Source organism: Archocentrus centrarchus, unplaced genomic scaffold (assembly GCF_007364275.1).
Source record: "Archocentrus centrarchus isolate MPI-CPG fArcCen1 unplaced genomic scaffold, fArcCen1 scaffold_37_ctg1, whole genome shotgun sequence".
NCBI classification, from domain to species: domain Eukaryota; kingdom Metazoa; phylum Chordata; class Actinopteri; order Cichliformes; family Cichlidae; genus Archocentrus; species Archocentrus centrarchus.
Genome location: NW_022060264.1, coordinates 244,985 through 259,202, shown reverse-complemented (window position 1 = coordinate 259,202; position 14,218 = coordinate 244,985). Strand labels below are relative to the sequence as shown.

General features: G+C 41.6%; 1 protein-coding gene across 1 annotated transcript in view; it reads left to right on the top strand.

The window, feature by feature from the left end:
• LOC115776797 (nidogen-1-like) overlaps positions 1-14,218 on the top strand; it is a 61,243-nt gene that overhangs the window by 45,700 nt on the left and 1,325 nt on the right. Inside the window, exons 14-19 of the mRNA XM_030724572.1 lie at positions 4,971-5,143; positions 7,227-7,353; positions 8,338-8,509; positions 9,254-9,411; positions 9,487-9,610; positions 9,967-10,079. Coding sequence (XP_030580432.1) covers positions 4,971-5,143; positions 7,227-7,353; positions 8,338-8,509; positions 9,254-9,411; positions 9,487-9,610; positions 9,967-10,079 — 867 coding nt within the window. The remainder of the gene's footprint in view (positions 1-4,970; positions 5,144-7,226; positions 7,354-8,337; positions 8,510-9,253; positions 9,412-9,486; positions 9,611-9,966; positions 10,080-14,218) is intronic.

Sequence of the window (14,218 nt, the reverse complement as noted above, 5' to 3'; positions counted from 1 at the left end):
AACAAATATTTGAAATATATCAGTCTCTGTGTAATGAATGAATATAATATACAAGTTTCACTTTTTGAATGGAATTACTGAAATAAATTAACTTTTTCATGATATTCTAATTTTATGACTAGCACCTGTAAATCACTCTTTCTATCAAGCTTAAAGCTCTTTTTTACTCCTTTTACTCCTAAGTAAAGATATTAGGTGAGTTTTAAATATTTTTTAAATTTTTCCGTCAGAAGTCGAACATGATAAATGTACTATTCAATTCATTTTATTTATATAGCACCAAATCACAGCAAACAGTCACTACAAGGTGCAGTATACAACTATATTTTAAATGAATAACATAGGTTTACACTATATTGTCAAAAGAATTCACTCATTATTCACCCATCCAAATAACTGAATTCAGGTGTTTTAATCACTTCCATGGCCACAGGATTGAATTCAGTTATTTGGATGGGTGAGTAGGCATGCAGACTGCTTCTACAATCATCTGTGAAAGAATGGGTCACTCTCAGGAGCTCAGTGAATTCTAGTGTGGTACCATGTTAGGATGCCACCTGTGCAATAAGTCCAGTCATGACATTTCCTCGCTACTAAGTATTCCACAGTCAACTGTTAGTGGTATTATGACAAAGTGAAAGCAACTCAGCCATGAAGTAGTAGGCCACGTAAAATCACAGAGCAGGGTCAACTGATGCTGAGGTGCATGATGCACAGATTTCACCAACTTTCTGCAGAGGCAGTTGCTACAGGCCCCCAGACTTCATCTGGCCCTAAGATTAGCCCAAGAACACTGTGTAGAGAGCTTCATGGAATGGGTTTCCATGGCCAAGCAGATGCATTCCATTCCATTCCACTGTTCTACAACATGATATCACCAAGTGCAATGCAAAGCACTGGATACAGGGGTGTAAAGCACTGGACTTGAACATGACTGTGCACCAGTGCACAAAGCAGGTCCATAAAGACATGGATGAGTGAGTTTGGTGTGGAAGAATTTGACTAGCCTCCAAAGAGTCCTGACCTCAACCTGATAGAACACCTTTGGGATGAATTAGAGTGGAGACTGTGAGTCAGGCCTTCTTGTCCAACATCAGTGTCTGACCTCACAAAAGCACTTCTGGAAGAATGGTCAAAAATTCCTATAAACACACTCCTAAACCTTGTGGAAAGCCTTCCCAGAAGAGCTGAAGCTGTAAAAGGTGAGCCAAAAAAATATTAAACCCTGTGGATTAAGAATGGGATGTCACTCAAGTTCATGTGCGTGCAAAGGCAGACAAGTAAAATACTTTTGGCAATATAGTGTAGGTTCATCTTTTAAACTGGGTATGGGATCAAAATGGAACTCAAGCTGACTTTATTTAAGCTTACTTTGGCTAATGTTAGCATGCCTGCTATTGTGGATGAATTGCTGGCATTATCTATCTTGATTGGATGAAGTCAGCTTAAGTCATTGAAACTGAAAGAGAGCTTTTCTGGTTATTACACTGGCTAGTTTGCTGTTTGAAAATTACTCCTTCATTTAAGAGACTACATCTGATTCATGCAGCACAACTTATTTACAGGTAGCTGGATAACCTCAGCTTACAAATATGCTTGGACAGCTTTTAGTAGCGATACTTTAAATATGTCAGTCATTTGAGATAATGTATCTTATCAAGAACATATTAGAAAGTAACTAAATTATTGAGATCTTGCCTAAATGAGACGGGATTGATGGGAACTACTTTTTCTTCTACCTGGTAAGCGTATAATGCTTAAGGACGTCATCTCCAAGCGCAGCGTGCTGGTACTGCTCACTCACTCAAACAGACGCAATGACAAATGGTCACGTGTGGAGCTATTGCAGCTCCACAAATAGCCAAGATGCAAACTGTTTTTGGGAAAACAGTGAGAAGTTGTGGTAACACAGCAGACCTTGTTAAACACTTCAGAATACACCACAATACTGAATACGAGGCATACATGATGACATGGACCGTGGAGGAGAGTTAAATGTCAGGTGCTGCTGTTAGTGCAGGACAGATGGAGTCCTTCGGTGTTGCAGATAGGTACTATCCAGGTGCAGAGAAAGGAAATGTAGAGTTTTAAGGGGCGATAAGCACGATCGCTGTTTGAGTTGGACAGATTAATTAAGATACTATAAGTAATGAAATAAGCTTGGAGTAATATTTGTATCATGCCTACCTGAGATAATCTCACAGAGGTAAAAAAGCCAAGATTTAATCAGATAAGCTTGGGGTGGCTGTAGCTCAGTAGGTATGATAGTTAATTAAAAAAAGCACTTAGCTTAGTACATATGGAAGTGCTTGTATGAATGGGAGTGCATGGGTGAATGTAAACATGTTGTAATAGCGCTTTGAGTGCTCATACTGAGTAGAAAAGCGCTATATAAGAGCTAGTCCATTTACCATAAGCTTTCCTAAAGTTTAAGATAACTGAAAATGGTTTAATAGGTGTCATTAAATAATACAGCTTGATAAAAACTCCTGTGGTGAAATATAAAAATATATACTAGAAAAGATGAGTTTAAAAAATTATATTTTACCAATAAAATATAGCTCATTTATTATCAGTCTACTTTGTGTTATTTGTTAAATGAGCATTTTAAAATATAGGTATATTGACAAACATGCAATTACCGTGGCATTTATTTATTAAAATGTTTTACTGGCAATTTTAATTTGAGTCACCCAGTGACCAGAATACAAACACTTGATGTTTGTATTCTGATATTGTAGGCTATTTGGAGAGACTCCATATAGTTCAATCTAAATAAGACTAAGCAATCAGTGTTGAATAGCCCTATCATTTGTTTTGCTCTGTGATTTTATTTAATTTAAGATTTTTGCACAAAGTATCGGTACTGGATCGGTATCGCCAATACCAGCTTGAATTTTAATCAGTATTGGATCGGAAAAGAAATCTGCAGTATCAAACATCACTAGCTTTTAGTAATTGCAGAATAAATGGCAACATTCTGATTAATAAATAGATAAAAGATTAAATCTGTGATTTAAAAAAAATAAGCTCTTTTGTAGCTGTCACAATGACCTCCCCCTTCCATGTGATATAATCACATCATGCCATGGACAGATTATTTTTTCTTAAATATAAAGAGCAGAGCGTATACTGTTAGGTGGTATATACTGTTAATACACACAATATAACTCCAAGTAAATCAAACTTCTGTGAAATCAAACTGTCCACTTAGGAAGCAACACTGATTGTTAATCAATTTTACATGCTGTTGTGCAAATGGAATAGACAACAGGTGGAAATTATTGGCAAGTAGCAAGACACATTCAGTAAAGGAGTGGTTCTGCAGGTGGGGACCACAGACCACTTCTCAGCACCTATGCTTTCTGGCTGATGTTTTGGTCACTTTTGAATGTTGGTGGTGCTTTCACACTCGTGGTAGCATGAGACGGACTCTACAACCCACACAAGTGGCTCAGGTAGTGCAGCTCATCCAGGATGGCACATCAATGCGAGCTGTGGCAAGAAGGTTTGCTGTGTCTGTCAGCGTAGTGTCCACAGGCTGGAGGCGCTTCCAGGAGACAGGCCAGTACATCAGGAGACGTGGAGGAGGCCGTAGGAGGGCAACAACCCAGCAGCAGTACTGCTACCTCCGCCTTTGTGCAAGGAGGAACAGGAGGAGCACTGCCAGAGCCCTGCAAAATGACCTCCAGCAGGCCACAAATGTGCATGTGTCTGCACAAACGGTTAGAAACCAACTCCATGGCTCGACGTCCACAGATGGGGGTTGTGCTCACAGCCCAACACCGTGCAGGACGCTTGGCGTTTGCCAGAGACCGCCAGGATTGGAAAATTCGCCACTGGTGCCCTGTGCTCTTCACAGATGAAAGCAGGTTCACACTGAGCACATGTGACAGACGTGACAGAGTCTGGAGACGCTGTGGAGAGCGATCTGCTGCCTGCAACATCCTTCAGTGTGACCGGTTTGGCAGTGGGTCAGTAATGGTGTGGGGTGGCATTTCTTTGGAGGGCCGCACAGCCCTCCATGTGCTCGCCGGAGGTAGCATGACTGCCATTAGGTACCGAGATGAGATCCTCAGAGCCCTTGTGAGACCATATGCTGGTGCGGTTGGCCCTGGGTTCCTCCTAATGCAGGACAATGCTAGACCTCATGTGGCTGGAGTGTGTCAGCAGTTCCTGAAAGATGAAGGCATTGAAGCTATGGACTGGCTCGCCCGTTCCCCAGACCTGAATCTGATTGAGCACATCTGGGACATCATGTCTCGCTCCATCCACCAACGTCACGTTGCACCACAGACTGTCCAGGAGTTGGCGGATGCTTTAGTCCAGGTCTGGGAGGAGATCCCTCAGGAGACCATCTGCCACCTCATCGGGAGCATGCCCAGGCATTGTAGAGAGGTCATACAGGCACATGGAGGCCACACACAATACTGAGCCTCATTTTGACTTGTTTTAAGGACATTACATCAAAGTTGGATCAGCCTGTAGTGTGTTTTTCAAATTTAATTTTGTGTGTGACTCCAAAGCACATTCAACTTTGTACAGAACAAAGTATTCAATGAGAATATTTCATTCATTCAGATCTAGGATGTGTTATTTGAGTGTTCCCTTTATTTTTTTGAGCAGTGTATAATGCCATACAGATACCTTTATATAAACTCTGGTAAATAAATCAATCAATATTAAATAGCCTTCTGGATGTTTCTGATATTGCCAGGTAATAATGTTTTAGAGGACCTGATTTTCAATTCAATTCAATTTCACTTATATAGTGCCGAATCACAACAGTCACCTCGAGGTGCTTTATATTGTAAGGTAAAGACCCTACAAGCAAGCCAAACAGTCAAAACGACCCTCTATGAGCGAGCATTTGGTGACAGTGGGAAAAATATCTTGGTGAAGAAAATTAGAGACAGAAGGTAGAATCTATACACAAAACCCACTGCCAGTGTAACTCTCCTCCTACGCAGGTATCAATCAGGCAGTTACTCCCACTCCCCTGGGTCCGACTCCACGACTTGACATCCACCCCATCACTCCTGGAACGCATCTGCTGTTCGCGCAAAGTGGGAAGATTGAACACGTGCCACTTGATGGATACATTATTAAGAAGGAGGAGGCCAAACCTCTGCTCCACATCCCTGTAAGAACAATAACCTTGTTCACAGTCTTCCACAGATTTGCACTGTTGTCTGATGATCGGGGGGATGGGGGGGGTGGTCTCTGCATTACAAGCTAAAGCATCTTGAAAGAACTGTGTGAAATCAACTATAACTAACCATCTGGTATGCTGTTTTCTGAATATACAGTTACTGCTGAAGTATGATGTAAATATTTAAAACAAATCTTTAAATCTTCAAAATGTTTAGTTTTTGAAAATGGTTGGGTGTACCCTGCCTCTCACCCTATGACAGCTCCAGCCCCCCCGCGACCCTGAACAGGATAAGCGAAAGCAAATGGATGGATGGATGGTTTATAACCCTAAATATATTGTGGCTCTAATATCTCTAATATGGGAGAAGTTTCCTCTAGGTCTGTTGAATTTGGGGCTAAAGTTATGAAATGATATATTACAACCCACATCATGATTTTAACCCTAAATCTAACCAGATGGTTTTGGTAATGTCTGACTTGAGGATAATTGAGTATGCAGTAGTTCTTTACATGTTGTTATCTAATTTCCATGTCAGGAAGCAGTCCTATATAAAGCTGTCCCAGATCTGATGTTATTTATATGTACAGCACCAATTTTAAAATGGTTAGGATGCTGTATAAAAGGGGAATGCAGTGATTTGTAAATCTCAAACCCATTTATTCACAATAGAACACAGAAAACATATTTAATGTTTAAACCATTTTAAACCATTTTGAATTCAATGGCAGTAACATGCGTCAAAAAAGTTGGGGTAGGGCCATGTTTATCCTCTTCTTTTAACAACAGTCCCTAAATATCTGGGGACCAAGGATACCAGGGAGAGGAATGTTGTCCTGTTCTGGTCTGATGGAGGATTCTAATTGGTCTACAGTCCTGGGTCTTCTTTGTCATATCTTTGGTTTCATGGTACTCTAAATGTTTTCCGTTGGTGAAAGATCTGGACTGTGGGCAGGCCAGTTCAGCACCTCGACTCTTCTACTACGAAGCCATGTTGTTGGAAAAGATTTAGTAGTTTAGCATTCTCTTGCTGAAATATGAAGGCCTTCCCTGAAAACGGCATCATCTGGATGGGAGCGTATGCTACTCTACAACCTGTATATACCTTTCAGCATCAATAGTGCCTTTCCAGATCTGCAAGTTTCCAATGTGGATAGGAACTGATGCACCCCCATACCATCAGAAATGAAGGCTTTTAAATGAGTGCTAATAACAAGCAGGATGGCCCCTCAAATTTTTCAAATTTCAAATTTTTAAATTTGATTAATGTGACCAAAGAACAGTTTTCAGTCCATTTTAAATTAGTTTTCCATGTCCATGTAATGATTTACATGACAGTCATGTCTGTTTTTATTTACTACACAGCATCCCAACTTTTTTACCCCTCAGCCTAAAAGCCTAGTGGGGCATTGTCATTGCCATGCTGGGCAGGCGGGTGGCCAACTTTCAACTTTGTGAACACAATAACCAGAGAACGATGTCACTTAGGATGCTTAAGTGCATCACTTAAAAATCTTGGATGATTTAATTTTTACCATAATTATGCCCATCACAGAAAGTGACTATATTCCATATTTATTGTGATTTTAGCATTTCTTGTTCCTAATTCTTACTTGAATTGATACTTACTTGAAGGCTTATATGCACCCCATTAAAATCTAATGAAACCTGTAATCCAACAGTATTTTTGGAATTGGCGTTGAACATGAATACAACAGATATAAGTCTGGTGACACTCTATTATATTTTTTGTGTTTATCAAAACTTGTTCTTAGGAATTCTCTCTTACATGAACATTAGATAACACTATGTAAAGAACGACCACATACACAAGCATAGCGAAATCCATTTTTCCCAAAACTAACTGGTTATCCACAAGGTTGTGTGTTTGTTGTTACTTGGTTAGACATCAACAATTTTCAAAAGTTGTTAGTTGTTTGACTTGTCATTTCTATGATTTACAATAATATTTTACTCACCATTTTAAATATCTACATTTGGTAACATGGTACCATCACTGCAATGAGCTTTGGTCTCTAAACCAATGACAGTGGTTGCTTTTTTTAATTTACAGGACCGAGTAGTGATTGCTGTGGCCTATGACTGTTTGGACAAGATGGTGTACTGGACCGACATCACCGGACCAGCAATCAGCAAGGCCAACCTTAGTGGAGGAGACATCATCCCAGTTGTCACTACAGGTACAACAGATGTTGTGGTTCAGTAATCATAGCTGAGTATCCTGAGAAGTACTTCTATATCATCTTCCACTTTTTTGCTGACCTTTAATGCAAGAGACTGGAGCTCACAATTTTCTGTTAGGTTACTTACATGCAGGATAATTTACGCATAATAGCCTACCAACATCTTTATTTAGTCAATGAGACAGTAAATCACCGGAGGCCAAGGTAATGCCATCCAAAGTAAGCATCTGGTTAGAGACCATGTTTCTAAGGGTTTTTTGGGCAAAGTACAGTGACCTCAGTTTTATCTAAATTCAGAAACAGCAAATTAGCGCTCACCCAGTCCTTTAAGTCTTTAAGACATTTCTGCAGTTTAACTAATTGATGTTTCATCTGGCTTCATGGATAGATAAAGCTGGGTATCATCTGCATTGCAATGAAAATGTATGCTATGCCTTCTAATAATACTGCCTAAGGGAAGCATGTATAATGTAAATAGAATCGATCACAGCACAGAACCCTGTGGAACTCCATGAAGGTGATTTGTTGCGTTCACGCAAACGGAGAAAAAGTCTTGATTTTTAAATTTAAAAATTTGAAGTTTCAGAATTTTCAAAAATAATCTTTCTAAAATCCACAAAAGCAATTGCAGGAATAATGGACAATTTCTATTGTTTTACAATAAAAAGAGTTGTCAAAGGTAAACATCATGTTACATTGTGTAATTAACCTTAGTGTGTGAGGAAGACTCCCCATTTACATGCACAAATTGGAGTCTATTAGATAGATATGATTTAAACCACTGCAGTGCAGTGCTTTTAAATACCTACAGCATGCTGTAATCTCTGGAGTAAAATATTATGGTCAACAGTATCGAACAGTATGTTGTCTAGCAGGAAAAGCACAGAGTTGAGTCAGAACTGTCTTCAGGCAGTTAAGTGCAGCACTGGTTCCAGTCCCTGTGTCAAGTGTTTAAAGCACAGTATCTCTGCTCCTGCTCAGAGCTGCAGAGTCCTGAAGGTATTGCAATTGACCACGTAGCCCGCCTTCTCTTCTGGACCGACTCCATGCGAGACACCATAGAGGTCTCCAAGCTGGATGGCAGTCACCGCAGCGTCCTGTTTGACACTGACCTGATTAACCCTCGACCCATCATCACCAACCCATCATATGGGTAAGTATTTGTATTGGTATTAGCAGTAACAGTACATAACAGTATAATAAGTGGTAGTAATGATACTGTGTTTACTTTCAGTTTCTCCCTTTAGGAGTTGCCATAGCGGCTCATCTGCTTGCATCTCATCATTTAAGATTAGGCTTAAAACTTTCCTTTTTTGATCTAGCTTATAGTTAGGGCTGGATCAGGTGACCCTGAACAATCCCTTAGTTATGATGCGATAGGCCTAGGCTGCTGGGGGATACCCATGATGCATTAAGTGTTTCTTTTCATTCACTTTTTTTACTCTGTTTATACTTCACTCTGTATTTAATCATTAGTTATTATTAATCTCTGGCTCTCTTCCACAGCATGTTAAAAAGGAGTTTTCCCTTTCCACTGGCCACCAAGTGGTGGCTCACAGGGAGTCATTTTGATTATTGGGGTTTTATGTTATGTTATGTTATGTTATGTTATGTTATGTTATGTTATGTTATGTTATGTTATGTTATGTTATGTTATGTTATGTTATGTTATGTTATAGGGTCTTTACCTTACAATATAAAGCACTTTGAGGCAACTGTTGTTGTGATTTGGTACTATATAAGTGTATTGAATTACATAATGAATAAAGACTCTTGACCAAAGCTAATTTGGTTGAGACTGCCAGTAGTGAAATTAATATCATAGCAAAAATAGTGAAATGATGAATGCCAGTAATAGCATTTTTTTTTCTAACTGGTTTCATGCTGTTCGTCTCAGGCGGCTGTACTGGGCAGACTGGAACAGAGACGGGCCTAAAATTGAGATGTCCAATATGGATGGGACGGAGCGCATTGTTCTGGTCAAAGACAACCTGGCACTTCCCAACGGTCTGACCTTTGACTACGAAAACCAACAGCTGTGCTGGGCTGATGCAGGTAGGAAATATACAGAGGGCTCAGAGCTCCTGTTACTCATGTGTTCCTGGATGACTGATCCATATTAATTTGTAGGGACACGGAAGGTGGAGTGTATGGATCCTCATCGCCAGCTGAGGCGGAATATCGTTGAAGGAATCCAGTATCCATTCGCCCTGGTTTCCTTCGGAAGAAACTTGTATTACACTGACTGGAGGAGGTACCACCTCATACACATACTTATGGCATTTATTTAGTTAAAGAGCTGCTAATCCAAATCCAGAAAGGCATGTCTCAAAACTATCAAGATATTCAGTTTAAATTATGTTGGACATTATTGGAGCTGCAGAAAAAATCAACCCAGTACAACAGAGTTATAGAGTGGAAATAAAATGAATCCCAGAGTTAAACACCCATTAAAAGCTATGAACACTGCTACTTAAATCTCCGCTGTTTGCTCTTTTAGATGCTCTCTAGTCATCTAAAAGTCTTAAGTGTGACTAACAGTGGTGTTAATTTGGCAGTATGACACCTTAATATGTGGTGAAATATTTAAATGTTGTGGGTATTTTACAGGGAGGCTGTGGTGGCTGTGGACCGTCACTTGGAGAGAGAGACAGAAGAGTTTCTGCCCCAGAAACGATCTCGGCTGTATGGCATTGCCACAACAGCAACACAGTGTCCACAAGGTAAAACTTGTCCAAGTCAAAGAACAGTGATTGAAAAGGGAGAGGAAACAAGGGCCTAAAAGAATCAGAATCAGAATCAGAATCAGAATCTTTATTGTCATTGTACACAGAAGTTGCACAACGAAATTTAAAATGCATTCCTTTCTAGGTGCCTCAGACAATAAATAATAAAATAATAAAAATATGAGTGATAAAAATGATTACTAAAATACAGTGCACAATAGTAAATTAAGACGAATCTAGCCCCAATACACACACCAACGCACGCACACAGTCAGCACTACCACCCCACATCACTGTCCAAACCACACAGAGTTCAGTTCAATGATAGCCCTGGCATAAAAGCTGTTCCTCAGTCTGTTTGTTCTGGCCTTCATTGTCCTGAAACGTCTGCCTGATGGCAGTAGCTGAAACAAGGAGTGTCCAGGGTGTGAGGGGTCCTGGAGGATGTTCTGTGCCCTCCTCTGGCAGCGGGCATTGAACAGTTCCTGGAGGGAGGGCAGGGGACAGCCTATGATCTTTTGAGCCGTGTTGATGATTCGCTGGAGTGTTTTCCTGTCTGCTGCTGTGCAGCTGTTGAACCACACGCACAGACAGTAGGTCAGGATGCTCTCTACAGAGCAACGGTAGAAGGACACCAGCAGATTCTGGGTCAGATAGTTGCTCCTAAGAACCCTCAGGAAATGCAGTCTCTGTTGGGCCTTCCTGACAATGCTGGTCGTATTGATACTCCAGGTCAAATCATCCTGCAGATGTACTCCCAGGAACCTAAAATCTGAAACCAGCTCCACTTCATCCCCCTCGATGAACAGAGGTTGAATGACATGTGTTGTCCTCCTAAAGTCTACTACCATCTCCTTTGTCTTAGTGGTGTTCAGGATCAAGTTATTCTCACTGCACCACCTTGACAGCCGCTGCACCTCATCCCGGTATGCTGACTCATCCCCGCCTGATATGAGCCCCACCACAGTGGTGTCATCCGCAAACTTAATGATGCAGTTACTGGCATGTATGGAGGTGCAGTCATGTGTGTAGAGGGTGAAGAGTAGGGGACTCAGCACACAGCCCTGTGGAGAGCCGGTGCTGAGGCTGATGGCTGAAGAGAGGTGGGGACCTACTCTTACCCTCTGGGAACGGTCTGTCAGGAAGTCCTTGATCCAAAGACAGGTGGAGCGTGGTATCCCCAGATCTGACAGTTTAGTCACCAGTCTGCCAGGAAGGATGGTGTTAAACGCCGAGCTGAAGTCCACAAAGAGCAGCCGAGCGTAGTTCCCCCCCTGCTCCAGGAGGAGCAGGGGGGGATGAGAAAGAGATGAGAAAGAGGATGAGAAAGAGGATGAGAAAGATGAAAAGATAAGAAATCTTAAAGTACTCTATGTAGGAAAAATGTGGTGAAGCTTTGTGAAGGTTAGAGAAAAATTTCCGGATACCAGGTGCTTTAAAAACAAACAAACAAAAGAAATAGAAAAAACTAGGATCTGAGTGTAATTAGCTTTAGCACAAATACTGAAAGTTGGGGAAAATATTTGGTTTGGTTTTTTACATTACTACACGGTGGTGTGGTGGTTAGCAGTTGCCTCACAGCTAGGTCTGGTTTCAAATCCACCTTGGCGCAGGCCTTTCTGTGTGGAGTTTGCATGTTCTCCCTGTGTGCCTGGGTTATCTCTGGGTATTCTGGTTTCCTCCCATAGTCCAAAGACATGCAGTTACTGGGGTTAGGTTAAGTGGTGACTCTAAATTGCCCACAGGTGTGAATCTTTAAGGTTTGTGAACACTGTAGAAACCCTGTGAACTGGATGTTTACCACCTCTTTACCCCTGAGGCTGCATATGTTCTCATGCCTGTTTGAATAGTGAGTTTCCAGCTCAACTGAGTCTATTTCAATTTAGTGCAGTGGGAATAGAAATGAGAATAGCTATGCTCTGCCAGTGCACGAATTCAATCCAAATTCCATAGTATATGAATGGATATAAGTGTGTGAATTCCAGGCTGATATGACCTCAGGGAAGCCATCTGTGGATATGGAGACTTCCAGCTGGCTTAGAGCCCAGAACTATACAGCAGGCAGTTGTGAGAAACTGTACTGTACCAGAAACCTGCTAGTTTCTCTGGAACATAAATGGATAAAAGCCAATGATGATCAAGTCAAAACAGGTTTAATCTGGAACACATAAAAGGTTGGATGCACCCTGAAAGAAGGTGGTAGTTTCAACCTGACAACAGAAGGACTGTTTACTGATACAATCTTACAAGGGTTAGAGGAGTATGTCTGTGTAGATTCTCAGTTATCCAGGTCATAGTAGTCTCTGGAGCTTGAAAAAGGCGACTGGACTTCTTTTTGTTTCTTGAAGACGTTTCACCTCTCATCCGAAAGGCTTCTTCAGTTCTCAACCAAATGGTGGAGAGACCCAGGTATTTAAACCCCTGTGGGCGTAGTCCCCTGGAGGTGGTTATGACCCTCTATTGATCATGTGCTGGAACACATGTGCCCAGGTGTGAAGGGGGCGTGGGTCATATTTAATCAGTGGTTTCAGTTGAAACCAACTTAGGACTCCGCTCCATTGTTTCCTGTGGCCTATTGAGGTCACTGGAACAAAGGTGTGAATGGGGGTTGAGACGTCTGGGAAGGGAGCTCAGGACAGCACTGTAAGCGGGGGAAAGTTGGTGACGTAATCCACCTCCTCTGTTCAATGATGGTTGTTCACAGTGGACATAGATGGCTTCTTTCACTCCTCTTTCAAACCATCTGTTTTCCCTGTCCAAAATGTGGACATTGGCATCCTCAAAAGAGTGCCCTTTTTCCTTCAGATGCAGATGTACTGCTGAATCTTGTCCTGTCGAAGTGGCTCTTCTATGTTGTGCCATTCGTTTGTGAAGAGGCTGTTTGGTTTCACCAATGTAGAGGTCCGAGCACTCTTCACTGCACTGAACAGCATACACTACATCGCTGATCTTGTGTTTGGCGGGTTTGTCCTTGGGATGAACCAGTTTTTGTCTTAGGGTGTGACTTGGTTTGAAGTATACTGAGATGTCATGCTTGGAGAAAATTCTTCTGAGTTTCTCTGACAAGCCTGACACATATGGGATGACAATGTTGTTCCTCTTGTCCTTCCCATTCTCTGTAGTTTGTGTTTGGCCTTCATTCCTGTGCATCTTAGCTGATTTGATGAAGGCCCAGTTGGGGTAACCGCATGTTTTGAGGGCTTTCTTAATGTGTGTGTGTTCCTTATGCTTCCCTTCTGCCTTAGAGGGAACACTTTCCGCACGGTGTTGTAGGGTCCTGATCACCCCAAGTTTGTGTTCCAGAGGGTGGTGGGAGTCAAAGAGGAGATACTGGTCTGTGTGTGTGGGCTTCCGGTAAACTTCAATGTTGAGGCTTCCATCTTCCTCGATAGGGTTAGAGGAAAGCGGCTCTGCTTTGGTCCCAAGCCTGACAACTCTTCTGAACATGATGCAGAACCAACTGGATGGCCAGATCAGAGTTGCGCGCATACTCTATCCATGATAACCAAGAACTAAAAGATGTGGGATTGTTGGAGGTACTGTAACACAGTGAAGTTTGGCCTTGAATTCCCAATTCAGACTTCAATGTTTGACCATTAGTTTGGGGAGGGAAACCAGAACTCAGGCAGACTTTGGCCCCTAAGGAAGTGCAAAAGGTCTTGGAAGATGAATTAGGGACCTTTGTCGGACACAATTTCAATAGGAATACCATGCAATTTAAACACATGGTCTATCAAAAGGTAAGCAGTTTTAATGGCTGTAGTCAGTTTGGCGAGAGCAATGAAATGGGCTGACTCCCAGGCCAGCTAAGAGATATAATCTCTCCAGCGTGTTTTGGGTCAACCCCAGGGCCTCCTCCCAGTACAGCATGCGCAGAAGACCTCACCCAGAGGTATCCTAATCAGATTTCTTCTGGCTCCTTCTGATGTGTAGTAGATTTTCGACTTGTGACTTTTTTTAATGAATTTTTGAAATATGGTATGTTTACCTTTAATCCCTATTCCTCCCCTATTCCTAAGCTGACTCTTTTGAAACTTATGAATATAAATGTTGCACATCATTATGGATGACACCATCCATCTTGTTCAGAACTCATAAGGTAAGTCTTCTGCCACCATGACTATCAGACATCCTAA